We start from the raw sequence: 19,474 nt of genomic DNA on the forward strand, positions 1-19,474 counted from the left end.
GCGCCGCAGAGCCCGGGCTGGGTCTGTCAGCCTGTCCCTCACTGTGCAGGTGGGGCCCCAGTCAGCCAGACGGCAGTTTGAGCTGCCGGTAAGTGCTGGGGAGTTTTTTAATTTGTTTTCTGTTTTTTTAAACTATGGGATGTGGGGGCAGGGATGGAGAGGTTTGGGGGGATGGGGCTGGCTGGGGCGAGGCAGCCCCTTTAGGGGTTGGGGGCCTCAGGGTACTGGGGGAGTGGGCAGAGCCATTGGGGCTCCCCCCCATGGTCCCTGACCCCCCTCCTCCAGCCTCCCCAACCCCATACCAGCACCGGAGCCCTGGTGCTGAAACATGCAGCCTGGCCAGCTATGTGTTTCAGCACGAGGGCGAGGGCAAACCATGGAGACGCTCTGGCAGCCAGAGCGTCTCCACGGAGGACCCAGCCTCCGGTTGCTTCAGGACATGGTCAGGGACTGTGTCCTGCTCCACTTTTTTTAACATAGATATATATAGATATAGATATAGATATATATTTTTTTAGACACCTGGATATCCTCAAAGGGGTTTGAGGCGGGTCAAGAGGCACGTGCATGCTTGTGTGGACAGGCCCTTACTCTCTTGCTACTACTCCCTAGTCTTATCTGTCACTTCCAGTAGCCAATCTGAAATCAAAATGATTTTAAATGCCTTTGAGTTGCAACCTGATACTTTTTGAGCCTTTCTATATCTAATATATGGATGTATTGGACAGGATTGGAACAGGGCTATATAGAGAGAGACTGAAGGAGCATAGAGCCATCAAACCCTCCTTTTCCTGTCCTAATTGGAGTTTAAAGAAGAGGAAGAGGGTTCATGAACTAGCTAGGGCCAGTGCCAGAAGTAGGGCATGGAACAAGCACCACACAATAATCTGGATTGTATAAGATTTAAGTGAGTTCTGTCATCCAAGTTAAATGGATGTATCCTCATATGCAAAATATTTGGTTGTAGTGAACATGAGATAAATCTCATTCAATTTTCTTATTTTGTGGGAACAGTAATAGCCATTTTTCTTTACATGCTTTCTACTCCTGATTCTCTTTGCTCTTCTTTGTAAAAATGTCTGTATCAAGAAAAACTAAGACTTCCAACATCTAAATATGTCTCGGTTCTGAATGTGGACTTCAGAATCTAATGACAGGTGGCTTGTGTCCCAGAGAAAATTTAACAGGGCTATTTAACATTTATTTAGAATTTGTCAGTTAATTCTTGACTGAAAAAATATGTAGAGCAGGGGTTGGTGGTGTGTTTGGTCAGAATGCCAAAAACACCTGCAATATCAACTTGCAAGACGTTGGCGTGCTAGGAGCAGACAGTGGGGGAGCCATGAGTGGTCTGATACTTGTGGCAACGCAGCCTCCCTCCCTTCCCCGCTGTCTGCCCTGTGGCACGTGTGCCACACTGCCACCTGTGCCAGGGATTGCCTATCCCTGTATTAGAGCATCTTAGCAATTTTATTGCTTTCTATGGACAAACAAAATACTGATTTGTATATTTCAAAGTGGATTTTAAAAATAGATTTAACAATTTTCTATCAGGATTATTTGTTTTTTGCCTTCAGTTTCAACTGAAACTTTACTGTGACTTTCTTTTTAGGATTCACCTTTATTTGATCTTATCAGGCAGTCAAAGGAAAGAGAAGGTCAGGTTGATCAGCCTGAACCCACTTGCACTCTAAACCTGCCTCTCCAGCATAATCACACTGCTGCAGACCTGTAAGTATGGAGGATGGACATATAATGTAGTGTGGAATTAATTTCTTTCATAGTATTTAAAACTATTTATTTATTTTATTCTGCTGTTTTTCTTAGACTTTGATGCTAAAGTTACAGGTGACATGAATTGCAGCAAGAGTAGCATGCAGTGAAAATGAGTCCTGCCTAGCCAAATCTTCAATATTTTTATTTTTTCCAAACTCTATATAAAAAAATACTTCGTCTTATTTCTGTGGGTTAAGATTTCTCTAAAAGCATTATGTTCTGTGGCATGACCCTATCTGCCTTGGTATGGATCCAACTCTCTTACTTAGATTTTTATCTGGAACTTACTGTCAAGTTTTGTGATGCCACAAACAATGTGCAGTGTTCCAGTTCCTCCTCAGCATCATCACTAGTATTTCTCCCTACCTAGCAATTTCCGAGCCGCAAGCCTCAGCTGAAAGTGGCAGAGGAGCATTCTCTACTCATGGCTGCACAATGAGGCTTAGAAGAAGAGCTTGCAGCCACAAGCTTGGGTGATCAAAGAGAAGCTTTGTCTGTGAGCTCTGATTTGCTCAGGCCTCTTGGGAACATGGCACTATTTCCTCAGCTCCTTTCTTCGGACTACAGGAAAGGAGGAATACAACTAAATGTTCCAACAATTCTTTAATTTTTGTTTTATGGTAGTATGAGTGACTTATTTCAATGAGAATCCACTTCTTCCACTCCACTGGAGGAGTGTCAGAGCATATACTTGTATTTTGCATTCAAACTTATTTACTACTTTTCTGTTCTAAGTAAATATCTTTCTGGCTTTCATTTCAGTATTCATATTTATCTATTCTATATATGCAGGTATCTTTCTCCTGTGAGGTCGCCTAAGAAAAAGGGATCTGCAGTTCACTTAAACTGTACTCCTCCTACAGATGCTCAGTCTGCTGTGACCCCCCAGACTCAGAAACCACAGAAATCTACCTCCCTCTCCCTGTTTTACAAAAAAGGTTTGTAGGCTCTATGAAGAAAGAAGAACATCCTATATGCAAAAACATTTCAAAGTCATCTTTCATTAACTGTTTCTTGTGTTTTTTTCTTTTCTTTTTTTAATAAATTCCTAAAATATATATTGGGGAACTGTAATAAATACATGATACAAATACAAAGTACTGCACTAACTGTTAGCTGTTGTCAATTCATTAAGAAGGATATTAATAAAAATAATTACAATGGAATAGTACATAGGATATACACATACACTGACTTAAAAATGAATTTATGAACAGACATATGGGCTGCTTACAAATGTGGGGTGGGAAGGGAACAGTGCCTTACTTTCAGCTCAGTGCGCCCCCATTCAAGCACAGTGCATGCCGAGAAGAGGAATTGCATCATTTTTTCCCGGCTTATCCAGCATCTGTATAGTTCATGTGCTTCAGTAGGGCTTTTTGGCACTTTTATCTAATTAATAGCTGATTGAATCATTTATTAGACCTGAGGAGCCAGATCAAACTGACATAATTCGTCTTCTGGTAAATTGCTGTCTCTTCTCCCCAACCCCACCCCACATCTGTCAGCAGCCATATATTATAAAGTTGAAAGAATACATAAGGTTTGAGTTATAATGCAGTACTTGTAAAATGCATTTTTATCTAATAAAGTATAATTATCTAAAGGTTAATTCATATTGAAAATTCCTATAAACAAACTTATGAAATCTCAAAGCACAAACTGCGTTTTTATACAGAAACATTTTAATACTATAGAAACTAAGTGTAATCAGGTAATATAAGGAGAATATCAAACTCCCTGATGAAATAACATTGTCAGCCAGCTCTTTCTGTTTCTAATCTGTAATGGTCATGAGTAAAGTCCGTGTATTGAACCCTTCAGCATAGCAGCAGTACAATTACAGATCACACTCCTTGCATATATAAAAGTCTTCCTCATTTGTTATCACTAGGGACTATACCCAGGTTCCCCAGTCATAAAAGCATGAAAGTTTCATCTCTGAGCTAAAAGAGGAATGTGAATTAGTTTTTCTAAATGGTTTTCACTATCTGGTACAGCCATTACAGGGATGCCGTCTTAATAGTGGGTATATGAAAGTTTTTTGTTCCTGGCATGATTTATTTTTCTCCTCTTTTCACAAGTATATCGGCTGGCATATCTTCGATTGAATACCCTCTGCTTTCGGCTTCTCTCTGAACACCCTGAACTGGAACACTTGATCTGGACCCTTTTTCAGCACACGTTGCAAAATGAATACGAACTTATGAGAGACAGGCACTTAGACCAGGTAATATATAAAAATGAGAAATACTTTTCTTTTCCAAAAAAGGTTTGCTTATTGGTTGATTTATCTTTTTTTAATTATTTAAAATCCAAGTATGAGCTTTATCTCCTATTAAAGTAGCTTATTCAAAGCAGAAATGAGTTGAATATAGTGCATTGATGCAGTTTTGCAATTTATTGTTAAGTACTACAGTTCATTATGCTATACTGTCCAAGATACAGCGCACACCACTTAAATGTTGTCAAATTAGAGAGTAGAAGCCAAAGATTACTGTAAGAATATGAATTTTTGCCTGGGGAGACAGAGTGGTAACTGATCCACAACCCCCCTGATCCTTGGTTGTGGTTCTGTGCTAAAAATGCAGTTTATTCCTTATCTTCCAAGTTCATATTTAGGTTTCATATTGGTTTACTAAACATCCTCAAAAAAAGAAAGAAATTGTGGTTTGCTTTTTTTTTTTTTTTTTTTTCTCTTGGAGCTCACTATGAGGTAGATCATTGATCAGTCTGAGTAATCAGTGTGAGTTGGCCCAGGATTTAATAGGATGCCATTCCTTTTGACGATGGGGGGATGGGGCCAAGGTGCAGTTGGATGGGGAGCAAGCAAAAGGGCAGACAGGGAGCAGGTGCAAGAAGGAGGGACCTGCCCACTGCTGCTGCTGTCCCCAGCTGACCCACGGGCAAGGAGTCCCAGAGATGTTCTTACCTGACTCAAGCCATGGGTTGTAGCTGCATAGTGTGCTGGACTTGGCCTGGGACATTGGCAGCAGGGGGCAGGCAGGACATTGGCAGCAGGTGGCAGGCCCTCTCTTTCCTGGCCACCTGAAAGCAGGCTCTGGAAGAGGGGGACCCAGCTACTGCTACCACTGTTCATGGCTGAGCCTCGTATCTTTTACTGCTGCTTCCTGCAGCTGGTGGCTCAAGCAGGTCAGGAGCAGCTCTGGGTCAGTTGGGAAGTGGCACCAGCAGGTGGGGCCCCCCTTCCTGTACCTGTTCCCCCGGTGTGCTCTGCCAACCTGGAGGTTCCAGCTGCAGGGGAGAGGCTGCATCAGCTGTTGGGGTTAAGCAGGGATAGCATGGGCAGTGGCCCCTTTTCCTGTATATATACCTGCTTCCTACCAGGTTCCCTGATGTCCCCTACCAACCCAGGGACTCCAGTTGTGGGGAACAGCTGAATGGGCTGCTGGGTTTAGCCAGATGGCGACAGCAGGCAACACCCCATCCTGGACCTGCTCCGTCCCCACCAGCCCTCCTATTGCCTAGGTGTTGTTTCCCACTGTTAGGGGGTAGGGACAAGTCACCTATGCTACACTTTGAAAGGGGAGGGGGGCACTTCACAGTACCCCACCCCTGCCAACCCACTTAGATCCACCCCTGGTAGTAAGAATCTTGGAACTACTGAGCCTTACTTTCATTTCCCAATGGCACTGGTGAAATCCTGACTTCAGTGAAGTCAGTAACAGAACTCCCATTAACCTCACTAGGACCTGGAAGCATATCAAAAGAAAAAACTGGTAAGCCTGTGAAAGAATATTAGGGGAAGAAAGGTGTTGTTTCTTAAAAGGAAACATGGAAAACATTTCCTGCATTTCTGCCCATCGCTTTGTTTTTTCTTTAATAGATCATGATGTGTTCTATGTATGGCATATGCAAAGTCAAGAACATAGATCTCAGATTTAAAATCATTGTTTCAGCATACAAGGAGCTCACCAATACCAGTCAAGAGGTAGGGAAAGTGTTTTGGTATTTGCCTTCCATAAATTATTACAGTAATGTTTGAATGACCCTCCAGATGCAGAAGCAGCTTAGAAAAATGACTTATTTAGGTTGCGTAAACCAGAAGGTAGGTCAGGGTGGCATTTGGAGACTGATTCAGAGAGTAGGTTAATCTCCAAGGTGCTGCCCTGCCCCGCCCTGCCTTCTGCCTGATTTCAGACTAATGCAGCTAACCAGCTCTTCAGGTTGCATTAGAAGTTTGGCTAACCAATAATGCCTCTAAAAAGCAAGCCAGTGTTTTTTTAAGGTGCTCAGCTGTTGAAAAATACTACTTAGCTGTGATATAAGGCCTGAGCATGAGATTTACAAAGAGACTTGCCTCCCGTAGATGCAGATAGGCAGGGTTTTCAAAAATGTCTAATTTGGTTATATGCCTCACTGCCATTGCAGTCAGTGGAAGATTAGCCCCTACCTGCTTAGACATGGTTGATATGTTAGGAAATGCAACCACTAGATTATCTGAGTGGAACTTTAGTGGTCTTTTGCTGTAGTTGTTGTATGTGATGATTAAGAAGTACTCATGTGGTATGTTGTACTTTCAAAGTGGTAACAGACACGGGAGAAGTGACTTGCTCAAGATAGACTGTGAGTACCTGACAGGACTATGATAAAAAGAACAATCTGGATTCCTCACCCATGTTCCAACTAGATTGCATTATTTTGTAGAGAAATTGCCTGCCTGCAGGTGACCTGATGCTGTCAGTGCTCATCTGCCAACACAGGTCTAAGTGCTGATTGTTGCATTAACTGTTGCAACAATTAGTGATTTCTGCACTTCATCTATATTCAAAACCTATTTGTTTTCAGTACATACCTTGTACCTGTTCACTGGTCATACCTGACTCTTCTGACTTCTGAAAATAATTCAGTTGATTACTGGCTTGAGTAAAGGAAACAACATTTGGCTTGTCCATCAGTAATGCATAAGAAAATGACAGAATAGAAATACAGTTAAATTTCCCTGAACAGCTAGTCAGGAACCAGCAGAAGCAGAAGCCTGAGGTGAATCTTTCATTATATACATTTGAGAACCTTACTTGAGCAACTGAAGGGAATCCTATAAAACAAGACTGGGTAGACAGCAAAGATACTTTTATTTGTTCTAAAATATTCAAAATACAGATGCATAGCAGATTATTTTATTTGTATAAACTCATTTATAGTCAAAGCATCAGTCCACCTAATTACCTTAGATCAGTGGTTCTCAACCTAGACTCAGCAAGTTTTAAGGATTAGTCCACACTCAGTTCTTGCACCAATCCTTAATCTGATAAATTGAAAAGCCTGATAAATCTGAATAATTAATCTGATAAATAAAGAAAACTGTTGGTGCCATCCCCTCTGCGGTTGCAATTCTTATAAGAATATAATTGTACCTACACTAAAGGATTCCACAGGTTTGACTAAATCAGGTTTTTTGCTGCTGTCCTTGAATCTGTGTAAAACTTGAGTACAAGCAAGACTTAAACAGTGCCATTAACAGCTAGTACACAAGACGCAACCTCTTTAAAAGTTTGGCCATTAATACATTAATGTATGTCATGTGCTGTGATGGGATGGACTGTAAAATAATTTCAGGGATTTGTTTTTTTCTCAGTATGGTTTTTTTTCCCCCCCTTGTGTAGACTTTCAAGCGTGTTCTGATCAGGGAAGGACAATATGACTCCATTATAGTCTTCTACAATTTAGTGTTTATGCAGAAATTGAAAACAAATATATTGCAGTATGCCTCCAATAGGGTAAGTCAGTTGATCTCTACTTGTAGTTAAAGTGAATCATTTAGCCAAATTGACAAAAAAAGTCTTATTGCTACTATTAAATATCCAATTTCTTTTGTTACAGCCTCCTACCTTATCCCCTATCCCACATATTCCTCGAAGCCCTTACACGTTTTCTAATTCCCCCCTCCGAGTCCCTGCTGGAAATAACATCTACATCTCACCCTTGAAGAGTCCCTACAAACCCTCTGAGGGGCTGCTGTCACCCGCAAAAACGACACCAGGATCCAGGTTGGTCACAAACATTCTTTGAGCAATTGAGAATAACATTCACATATTTAATACAAGCAAATCAGGTAATCATTCAGTGTGATTTGTCTGTCTTACAAATCAGTGTCTGTCTTCTGGTTCAGAGTTCGAGCCCTATATTATAACCTTGATTCACGGATTGAGCCTAGCATATTTTTGTTGGCGCTCCGTTTGAAGAAGTGTTGAGTATGAATCAAAACAATCTCTTAGATGCACCTCATTTGATTTGTCGTTCACTGTCAAACACTACCTGTTAAGCTGCTCACTTCGTAGGGTATGTAGTATGTGTAAAAGACCTAATTTTCATCCAGTAGTTCAGGGTTCTTAATGGGGGTGATTTTATCTGTCCAGTTTCAGAGTGTATGATTAGGAATCTTTTTTTTTTATTTACATATATTTGTTTCTGAAATAACTTGTTATCTGAAGCAAGCACCTAGTGAGCAGCATCATGTCTCCCTTGTAAGGAGGTTTGGCACAGGTTAAATGGGTATGGACACTGAAAAAATTACAATGATATTTGTATGTTTTAGGTTGAATTCCTGCTTTGATTTTATTAGCAAACATCTGCAGGTAATGATCAAAGGGAGAATATGTCTGGGGCACATCTACTGAAAAAGGGTGTTCCTGTCAAAATTAGGGACAAACTAAATGGGTCTCTGTTTCTTTTGATGCCACAATTTCTCTTCTCTGTCTTTCAAGATGGCTCTGTTGGTCCATCCAGCTCTTTTCAGTCCTTTCTAAAAATGTACATTTTAAGAGGAGGTTTATATCATTGGTGATGAATGTATTGCTCTCTTTATATGCTTAACATGTTGAGAGAGAGAGTGTGTTCTTCAGTTAATGTGCTAGTCTGTTGAAGGCATGGGCTGTTTAATAATTTTCATGCTAGATTGTGAATGCTTCCATCTCTTCACTGCTAAATAAGGCCTAATCTTAAAGATTTTTCCCCTTTTCGTTTGTTCTGGCAGAATCTTGGTGTCAATTGGTGAAACGTTTGGGGTAAGTTTGTTCTCTAATAGTTTTGAAGTGATGTAGCCATGTTTTGTTTACTACTGTCAAGTTTTTTTATATATAAAAATAACTATAGAAAGCATGTACATCTTCTTAACTTGTAAAACTGGCCTGTGTCCTTGCTTCATCTTAGTGTGTTTGTTGTAATTTGTAAACACAAACATTGCAGTGGCACTTTGCTAACTTCTCTCACATACACTGACTTTTAAAAAGCTTCTGTATTTTCTTATGGGTATTTGGGGAAGACTTCAAAAGAGTTCCTAAAACCTGAAATTAATTTTTTGGCTGGTAGTCTGGAGAGTGCAGTTTACATCAGAGTTAACCAGGAATGTTGTTTTTATGGTTGTCTTGTAATCCCAGACTTCAGAGAAGTTTCAAAAAATAAACCAGATGGTGGGTAACAGTGACCGTCAGCTGAAACGCAGTGCAGAAGTAAGCAGTGCTCCAAAGCCACTGAAAAGACTTCGCTTTGACACAGAGGGACAAGATGAAGCAGATGGAAGGTACGACAAGCTAAGAACTGGGTCCTGAAATTACATGTAGTAGTAGTAGTTTATTTATAGTTTTTGCCAAAACAATACAATAAAATGAGCAATAAATATAATACATAATTATAATTTTTGCTAAAACATGCATAAGATTATCTATTCTGCCAGTTTATACTAAATTAAAGCAAAACATAGTATATAATGGTATAAAAAATGAAATGAAGCAGTGTACAATAAAACAAAACAGGAAAATTCATTTGATTTTGGCCCTTACTGGGGGGGATCTTAATTTACTTCTGTATACCTCAGGAGCCAAATTGTTGGAGAATCCAGATCGTTTTCTCTTTGTTACCCCAGTATTTAAAATGTCTCCATTCCTGGAAAGATCCATTTTCCTCTTATTTTTTTCAAAGAACTAACAAGACTACAGATAGTGATTTAAGTCATCTATTGCAGTCTTCCCACAAAAGAACATAGTGTCTGAATATGGGGTCTGACACTGCTTGCCTGTGACAACTGCAGATCTCATTAGAGTAAATCAGTCTAGTAATGGCCTCATTTGTAGTTTTGTACCACAGACATATAGGTTTCTAGGACAAAGGGATGCTTATTAAATCTTAAAAAAGGGGAAACATCTATCTGCATGCTGGCTGGCATCATTAATTCTTAATTTTTTGTTATTTTAAGTATAGGGGAAATAGTGGCTCAGTGACTCCTAGTACATTCCCATGCCATTTGTCTGGAAGAGAGTATAGATTAGCAGTAGGCAAAATGGTGGATCTGGCCTGTGGCCAGACTGTGGCAGCTCCTTTGGTTGCCACTGCTGGACCCAGCCTTGCTGCCTGGGCACCCTGGCCTGTCTGCGCTGCAACTACCACCAGGGGTGGGACTCATGCGGGCAGTATATATGGTTGGGATTGGGCTGCAGCTGGGAGTGAGATCAATAGTCAGGTGGGGCTGGGGAGACCTCAGGATCTTGGGGCAGTGACAGCACTGGGCTGGGGTTGGGGCAGAGCCGCGATAGCTGCCCCATGTCCCTGCAACTAGCGTGCAAAGGCATACAGGAAGCAGGTTGTGGGTCTTGCCCTGGCCCCATACTGTCACCACCCCAGGATCCCTGGAGGCAGATCCCTGCCCAGCTGCACGCCCTGCCCACATGGCTCCTAGCCAGTCTTCATGGTGACCCTGCGATCTTGATGCAGTGACAGTGCAGGGCTGGGGCCCAGGCATGATGCACTCCCTGCTTGCTCCTGCCTGCAGAATCAGAGCTCAGGCCTGGGCTTGCATCTTTATAAGAAGAAAGCTAGCTAAGGTTAGGTGAGAGCCCTGATGTAAATTAACTAGTCTTTGTTAGATTGATTAGACAAAAATAAAAAGAATGCTTCAATAACATGTTTTCTGTGTGCAGCAAACATCTACCAGGAGAGTCCAAGTTCCAACAAAAGCTTGCAGAAATGAGTAAGTACTGTCAACTTTAATAAAAATATAGAAAAGATTATAGACAGTCCTTTTACTCTGACATTTTCATCAACTTCAGGAATTACTATTTTTTCTCACATGTCACACACTCAAATAAGACAAGTACCTTGTCTTGGGAAGGCAGAAGAAGAAAAACATTTTCCAAACATGGCTGAAAACTGACTATATGGAGCAAGGGTAGTGTCTGCTTTTCAGTTCACTCACCATCCACTGGCTGGCTGCTCAGGCCAAAGCTAGATTTTTAACACTATTAACAGCTGCTGCTGAATTGGTGGCAGCTTTTGGGTTCTCAGGCAAAAGCTACTTGCTGTTTTGGTGGTGGCTGTGAGGGTTAAAGCTCAAGCTCTAATGCCGAATAGTTGACTTGCCTCTGCTGCATGCTGGCCAGGAGAGAAACAGCCACTGCCAGCTAGTCCGGTGTCTTCCATGTTTTAATTCCAATGTAGAAATCAGCTTTCCCCTTAAGATGCACCCCAATTTTGGAGGACTAAGTTTCAGGGGACAGGTTTGTGTGCTAGTATCCAAGTAAATATAGTAGTTGGTACGTTTGTTTTACTTTTTTGGTGGCTTCATACCATATGAAGTTACCTTCTAGAATGTGAAGTGGCATGCACGTCATGTAAAACATTGTGTGTAAAGCAGCAAATGAATGTGATACATTTCTCTTAAATGTTGCAATTAGATTGAAGCTTTTGAAATAAATATTGTTACTGATTTGGCGAGGGGCTCTCGAGATCATTTCTTTTTGTACTGGAAGGGAATATTAAGAGGTATATATTATGGGATTCTCTGTCAGATGAATTTATTATGAGGAGCTGCATTCAGTTGGCAGACTTTTAAAAGTAAGGATCAGAACAGGTATAGCCCTGGACCCACAACAGAACTGTCCTGGTAGATTTCTGGAATTTTGGTGTGAGACTTAAGGGGAAGACTTACACTCCGATGGCAGTGGAATAAATGCTGACTTCATTTTCAGACCTTCCAACCTTGTCTATAACAACATGAATTAATCTGACCGAGGACAGACAGGATATCTGCATGAATACTTCAATTCTGAATCTGAAAAGGGGCATCTAGTCATGCTTAAATTATTCAGATGTAAGCATGGATTACTAGTGGCAAACATAATTCTTTTGTGGATAAATGCAACATTTACATTGATTTGGAAATTGTCTATATACCGGAATCTGCTCTTTCTAGGCGAATTACAGAAATATATGTGCTTACTTCAGTAAATATTAAATGATGTGTGGGCACTTAAACAGTTCTTGCAGTCTGACAGATTAGTCTTGCACACTGGTGTTTTGGAGCTGTGTTGGTTTTGCATATAAATACACAATTTAAAGTAAAGTACATGCTGGAAACCTAACATGCAGTATTCTGCAACAGCCCTCATGACATGGTTTTAGCTGTTGGGTCAGTAGGGAAAGCTGTCACATGGACAACTGCAGTTCATACGCTATGCTATAAAGGGTTTGGTATAGAAGCTGTCTGGGGGAATGATCTTTGAATGCCATCTCACCTTTCCTCTTTACCCCCAGCAGTCCCCAAAATGACACAGAAAACCCTAATCCACGATGCATTTTTCTTAAAGGAACACCCTTCTCATTACCAGTAATGTAGGGATGCAGCTGGGTATCTGGAGCATGGGCAGCAAATTCTGGTTAGTAAATGATTTGTGATTGCACAGCTGCCAACAGCAGCTGCTTCTCCTGTCCCCTCCCCCACCAATTCAATGCCCAGGGCAGTTGCCCTATTTCCACTGCTCTAGTTACACCACTGCTCTTGACCCAAGCAACCTTTGCAAATGATGTGCCCATTGACCCCTGTATGCAGGCTGGCTTCCCTTCCATTAGTTGGTATGAATAGGAGGGTCCTTCATTTCAGAGTCCCATCCACCCTTTGCTTCATTGTAAGCCAGAGAGTAAACATTAAAGCATCAGTCTTAATTTGCTAAATGCCATTTTGAGCTTTTGCCAGTAATGTCTTATCTGGTTCTTCTCTTTCCTCCTCAAATTCCAGTATGGATCTGTCTCTTTTTCTGGCTACACCCAGGGGCAGACCCAGGGAGGTGTGCAGTTGCACATCCATTTGCTGCCAGTTTGCTGCTGAGAGTTCTGATCTCGGCTGTTAGAGGCATGTGCAGTGATCTCTCTCTGCGGTCATCTCACCCCCCTTTAACCATCCTGGATCCATTACTGGCTACACCTCTGGAGCAAGCTGTTGTTGAAATCCTGAAGGAAAACCAGCTGTGGAAGACCCTCTCCCCACATAGGACCATGACAGTTTTTCTTTTAACAGGCTCCCTGGTTGGACAGGAACCTGTAGGACCATGATTTGAAATCGGGGTGCCACACAACATTGACCCTAGTAGATGTGCAAACACGATTCACAAGATAAATACAGAAATTTTAAAGAAGAATCCATGGCATTAAAAACATTCTGATCAGTTTTGAGCATTTTGCAACAGAAAAGTCTTGCTCTTTCATTTTTCAGTAGTCAAAAAATGAGTGAAAACTGAGGGGTGCCTTTTTGAGAGGTGCCTTGAGCCTGAAAAGGTTGAGAAACACTGTTGTAGGAACTAAATGAAGACTCTGCCCTTCAGTGCCTTCCTATTACCACCACCAGAAGTATCAGATGGGCCAAAGCACAGAGCTTAGTAGCCTGCCTGATGTTGGTGTTTTAGGTTACCTGTAAACCATTCTAAAGCTACTTAAATGGGAGCCATCCACGTATGAAAGGGTGTTAAACTGCTAAATATTCTCTTAAGCGCCTTAAATTTGTGCCACTTCAGGCTAAAGTTGTGCCATTCTCTTTAGCTCAAGTTAGGGTATTGTTAGTCTACTCCACAGTGATAAAGTGGCCAACTTGTAGTCATACAGCATCCTGGGATTCATGGCTCCCAGCTCCTCTATCCCTGACAAACTTCCCACCCTCCCAGGCTCTACAGCCCACGGGATGGTACTGGCCTCTGTACTAGTGGTACTGGTACTGTCATTGCACATCCTGAGGAGGACCTACAAACGACCTTTAACTACTTCTCTTGAGCATATCAGTGCCTGGAACTGACCGTTAACATCCGAAAGACAAAGGTACTTCAGCCTGCTCCGGGCCAATTAACTCCCCCAGCAAAGATCCTCATTGACGGACAGGAGCTGGAGAGCATTGAACACTTTACATACCTTGACCATCTCTCAAAGGTGGCCAACATTGACAAGCGGATCTAGTTTAGGATCCGGTGTGCTCGCTCTGCCTTTGTAAGAATGTGAAATAGTGCATTCAGTGATCATGGCATTAGGACTTGACAAGCTCCTATTATATAAGGCTGTGGTAACTCCCACTCTTTTCTATGACTCTGAAACTTGGGTGATGTACAGGAAACACCTGAAAAGCCTGGAATGCCTTCTCCAACCCTACCTCCAGAAAATCCTTGACATAAAGCGTGAGGATTTTTGCTCAAATACTTTAATAGATTTCATAGACATTAGGGCTGGAAGGGACCTCAGAAGATCATCGACTCCAGCCCCCCACCTGAAGCAAGATAAGCATCCAATCTACCCTTGAAGGTTTTCAATGTAGGTGCTTGAACCACCTCCGATGGGAAGCTGTTCCAGACCTTGGGGGCTTGAACAGTAAAGAAATTTTTCCTTCTGTCCAGCCTGAAACAGTCTCACAGTAGTTTATGACCATTCAACCCTGTCATCCCTTGGGGCGCTCTGGTGAACAAATGTTCCCCCAGATATTGGTGGTCACCCCTGATAAACTTATAGGTGGCCATCAGATCACCCCTGAGCCTGCGCTTTTCCAGGCTAAAGAGTCCCATGGCTCTCAGCCTGTCATTGTAAGATCTGTTTTCCTGACCTCTGACCATGCGCTTGGCTCTTCCCTGGACTCTCTCAAGCTTCTCCACATCCTTTTTGAATTGTGGAGCCCAAAACTGGACATGGTACTCCAGCTGTGGCCTCACCAAGGCCGAGTACAAGGGGAGAACGATATCCCGGGATTTACTTGAGAAGCATCTGTGGATGCAAGCCAGCGTTTTGGTTGCTTTACTAGCTGCAGCATCGCATTGCAGGCTCATGTTCATCTTGTGGTCACTGATGACCCCCAAGTCCTCTTCTTCCATAGTGCTAGCCAGTGTAGCATTGCTGAGCCTATAAGCATGCTGCAGGTTTTTCCTTCCTTCCAAGGTGTGGAGAACCTTACATTTTTTGGTGTTGAACACCATCAGGTTCTCATCTGCCCATTTCACAAGCCTATCAAGATCTGGCTGGATCACCCTCCTGTCCTCCTGATCTACAAAACAACTGTTGCACTCCCAACTCAGCCAAGGACAAATGAACGTGGGGGCCAGAGGAAATGCTTCAAGGACACCCTCAGGATGAACATCAACTGCTCTGAAAGTGTGAAAACAAGTCTGAACATTGTGACTGCTCTGAAAGTGTCCTGACTTTAATACTGCCTGATGTTCCACAGGTTGAGAATGGTTTAAAGGTGACCTGTGGCAGCACCCTCATGCCATTCTGTGGCAACAGTCTTGTCAAATCAATGGGAAACTGAACAGCTATTGATGTATTCCCGTAAGCCCAGGGAGGGAACACTCTTCCTCAGTAGAGAAACTTAAATAACTTGCAAATCACGTGCCATTCCTCAAGTCTAGGGAAGAAGCAAGTGCAGCATAAGCCAAATACCAGATAAAAGAATGGCATGTGTTAACCCCATATGTACAGAAAAACAGGCACTTCAGGGAGTGCAGGAGGGCTATAAAACAAGGAGCAAAAGAGCAGTTACTAGAAGCAGCTTTAGAACGAGGGAAGTTTAGCTGAACAGATAGCCTAATCTTGTAAAACAACAAGATTATTCAGAAGGGAAAAAGGATGGTTATTACCTGTGGAGTACTGAGAGATTAGAAGAGTCACGAAGACAGTTAATGAATCATGAAGACATCAGCCAGAAACTCTGAGTTTCTGAACAAGTTAGTCTGAGGTGCCAGCCTCCCTTGCCTTCTGCCTGACTTCAGACTAACATGGGCAACCACCTCTCGGTACAAGTACTGTCATTTTTAGATTATCACGGGGCTGTCCAATGGTGGCCTGTGGGGGGTTAAGTTGCAGCTCAGGGTCTCCTGCTTCAGATTGTTTGGGAAGCCAAGGGGGAAGGAAATTGAACTGGATAAATAATGGAGGGGGAATGGAGGCTGTAGTAAAGATATTTTAGGGCAAGAATGTATACAACAATATACAGGCACCAAAACAGTGTTGCAGATGTATTAATTAGGCTAAAGGTAATTTAGATATGCTTTATTTCTTGTTTTCTTAACATATAGAGAGGTGAAGGTAGTTCCAGCTAATACATAGTCATCAACTAGTAAGCCAGTGTCTCTAGTCAGATTGTTTGTTTGAATTTTAACAAGTATTAACATTATATCAATGGTAAAGATGATGTTATAACTGTTGCATATCATCATAATTGTTATATATTTATAAAGGAAATATACAACTCCAACCTCATGTAGTTCTTGTGTATAACCCTAGTGTTGGAGTTTTGTTTCTCCATTTGCTTAAATAAAAAATTATTAAGAAAATGTACTAGTTGCACAGATTAGGAATGGCTGCCCTAGTATGGTGATAATTTTGCTGTGGTATGATGTTCTTCACTGACTGATGGTATTAGTTGCCCGTGTGCAGGTAAAGAACCCAAGCCATGCATAGCGTTCAGTGGACAGGCCTCAGTAGTAAGGAATAGAAATGTTTTGGTTCTGTAGTCATGAGAGCTAATGTAAGTAGACAGAAAGCAATTATCCTTTGAGGCTGTAAAATAAATACCAAGGCAGGTTACTAAATTAAATCACAATGAAGCGTGTAGGTTCAAATGAGGAGCTAGTTGCTTAGTTAAAAAAACGAGCAGTTTGAAAGTGAAATTTGGTGTGCAACTCTTACGTTCTTTGAAATGACTGGCACGCGTTGCTTTGTTCCAAAGGGTGGTAAAGTGAAGGTATCTCTCTTTTTTTCTCTAGCATCTACTCGAACGAGAATGCAAAAGCAAAAACTGAACGATGGAACTGATACCTCAGCCAGTGAAGAAAAGTGAGCATCTTCTCAGGTCCCTGTGCAGCACTGCACACCTCTTTCATTGGTCTTTGTTTTCCAGCTACCATCGTTTAGTTTGGTTTTTAGTAGCTTTCTTTTTAATTACCTGCTCCAGTTTCAAAAGTTGGCGCGTTTTTTTTTTGGTTTTTTTTTTTTACGTTTAACTGTTTTCCCCAATACTTTGTCCTATATGTAGCATGTCCACAACATAAGCCACTGAGTTTATTTATATTTTTTGAGGATTTTTTACATCAGCAAGCTTGGAAAAGTTTCCCAGCTTCCTGTTGCAACGTTGTTGGTTTAATGCCAATTCAATCTACTTCAATTAATCCCTTCTAAAATAAAGATGTTTGAAGTTAGATAGAATGATTTGAAATGCACTAATTTTTTTGTTCATTAGGTTTCATTTTAGTATTGGAATTTGATGCACTGTTTTGCATATTTTGAGAATTGGGGGCCAGGTACTGCAAAGCTTTCTGACTCTGTATATAAATACCAAGCAAAGTTAGTTTATTTAACTATACAGGTAGTCATAACTGTTTGCAGGATTAAGTCCTTACTGTAAGTACAACAAAGCAAAGTGAAAAGTGAAATCATCCTGTAGCGATACTACTGAAATAGATGATCTGTACCTCAGATGCTTGCCACTTCCAACTACTACCCCACTCCCACCTGTCCTCAGTTTTGGGTCAGAAGGTGTGCTCTTGGTTATCCACTATAGTCAGGTTGGACTTTACTGAGTGTGCATTACCAGGAGGGGGTAAATCTGTTCATGGAACAGGTACTTTTACCCCAGGTATAAAATACTCAAAAGTGTACTTTCTAATCTTTCTGGATCCTCAAAAATCAAGAAGTATACATGAATTGCCAGTACCTAATACATGGAAAGCTCCAGTGGGAGGTTCTTGCTGTGAGCTTTAAAATACTCGTTGCCCTGATTTAGCAAAATTGGATGTGCTAAGAAATGAAAACAGATCCATAGTTTTAATAACATAAACCTCAGTGCCTCCAGTTGGCCTCTCATGTAAAAATGTCAGATTTGTGAAGGTGCTATGCACCTGTAGCCACTATTGAGCTCAGTGGGATTTGTGGTGGAGCCAGATCCATATTTAGATCAAGCCTGTCATCAAGGACTTGGTTTGGAAACCTGGTTAAGTTGTCTTTAGTCATAAGAGGCACAACTTTTAAGGCTATTTATGAATTGCTTGGGCAAATCGGAACACCTCCCCCCAATTCTATTCTTAAATGACCTGTTCTGTTGGCAGGGTTGTTGCCAGTACAAAGGGACTGTAGAAAAGCCATTTATCAAAGGCATGACTTTCCTTACAGCAGTCTTAAAAAAAGAAAAAAATTGATGACTGCCTTCCTCAAAATTATCCATTCTTTTTTTTAATGGAGACTTAGTTTTATGCAACTGCTTGATTTTTAAGCAGCTATAGTAGGAAAAAAAGCTGTTTTATTACACAACCATGTTTTAAAACCTCTTGTATAGGTAACTTATTTAGAAAATAGAAGGTACTTAATTGTAGTACTTAAGTTTTTTGTTTTCCTCCTGAAGATCAATTTGTGTCACTAATTCTATTAGTCGAGCAGTTTTAAACACCACAACAATACGTTGATTTTGGGAATAGGTACATTTTGATATAAAATGTAGTTGCCCTGAGTTTTAAGCTCAAACATGCTTTCAGCCGTGCTACTAAAAAACATGCAGAAGTATTAGAGGAATGTTTCTTTTTCTTACTTCCTTTACAGGCAGAATATGTTACGTGAAAGTGAGGTACACTGACTTTAAGCTTCATAGTAGCAGTTGGTAATTTTAATACTTGCTGGCTAGAGAACTGCAAGAAGTACTATGTTGCAGTGGTGTATCTAGACAGGCTATCATTTCTTTACTATGACAGTGTATTTTTTCTTTGTTCAGACAGACCAAAACTTTTAATTATGTGTATGATACTATTTTGTACAACTAATCAGTTTCACTCCTTTCAGGATAAATAAAATGGCTTTTAAAAAATTGTCCTGGTTACCTCTGTTTTTGTTTCATTAGGCAGAGAGCTACAGTTAAGAAGAAAATATCTTAAGGGAAAGACACCCTCTGCCATAGATGTTCTACTTTTTAGCACTATATATGCTTTATAGCGCTACAAAAAGCAGGCATCCATATACGTTCAGGCTGTTTATAACACTACAAACAAGGTGGATCTGCTACAAAATGTTCATTTTTCAAATAGGAACTTGTGTATTGCCACAAATAACATGTAGACAATTGCATGTAGTCCTGCAACAGGTCTGTGACCCCCTGCATTATCCCATAATGCTCTGCTCTCCCTCGCTCCCCTCCCCTCTCTGAGCCTATAGGGAGCAGAGCTGCAGCTGTCCTTGCCATGGACAACAGTTGCTGCAGTTCTGTTCCTCCACCTCTGCAGGGCAACAGCAGGTTGGATGGGCCCCCTGCCTCATCTACTGTTGCCCTGCAGACAGCTTATAGGCAGCTTGGGGCAGTAACAGCTGATCAGGTGGGGAGACTACAAGTCAACATGTGTTCAGGGCCTTTGTTTCTCACTGAAGCCAGGTTCTTGCAACTGGTGTTGGACAAAGCCCT

The 19,474-nt window shown here is 41.4% G+C and overlaps 1 protein-coding gene across 2 annotated transcripts in view; it reads left to right on the top strand.

The window, feature by feature from the left end:
- Positions 1-18,888, top strand: part of RB1 (RB transcriptional corepressor 1) — a 114,306-nt gene extending 95,418 nt beyond the window's left edge. For both annotated transcript variants that reach the window (XM_019529938.1, XM_019529939.1), the window contains 10 exons: positions 1,613-1,731; positions 2,569-2,714; positions 3,861-4,006; positions 5,624-5,728; positions 7,404-7,517; positions 7,621-7,787; positions 8,774-8,804; positions 9,177-9,319; positions 10,713-10,762; positions 16,800-18,888. In XM_019529938.1, the coding sequence (XP_019385483.1) occupies positions 1,613-1,731; positions 2,569-2,714; positions 3,861-4,006; positions 5,624-5,728; positions 7,404-7,517; positions 7,621-7,787; positions 8,774-8,804; positions 9,177-9,319; positions 10,713-10,762; positions 16,800-16,873 (1,095 nt within the window). In that variant the 3' untranslated portion in view covers positions 16,874-18,888. The remainder of the gene's footprint in view (positions 1-1,612; positions 1,732-2,568; positions 2,715-3,860; positions 4,007-5,623; positions 5,729-7,403; positions 7,518-7,620; positions 7,788-8,773; positions 8,805-9,176; positions 9,320-10,712; positions 10,763-16,799) is intronic.
- Positions 18,889-19,474: the final 586 nt, after the last annotated feature.

Source organism: Crocodylus porosus, unplaced genomic scaffold, assembly GCF_001723895.1.
Source record: "Crocodylus porosus isolate Cpor-Errol unplaced genomic scaffold, CroPor_comp1, whole genome shotgun sequence".
Taxonomy (NCBI): domain Eukaryota; kingdom Metazoa; phylum Chordata; order Crocodylia; family Crocodylidae; genus Crocodylus; species Crocodylus porosus.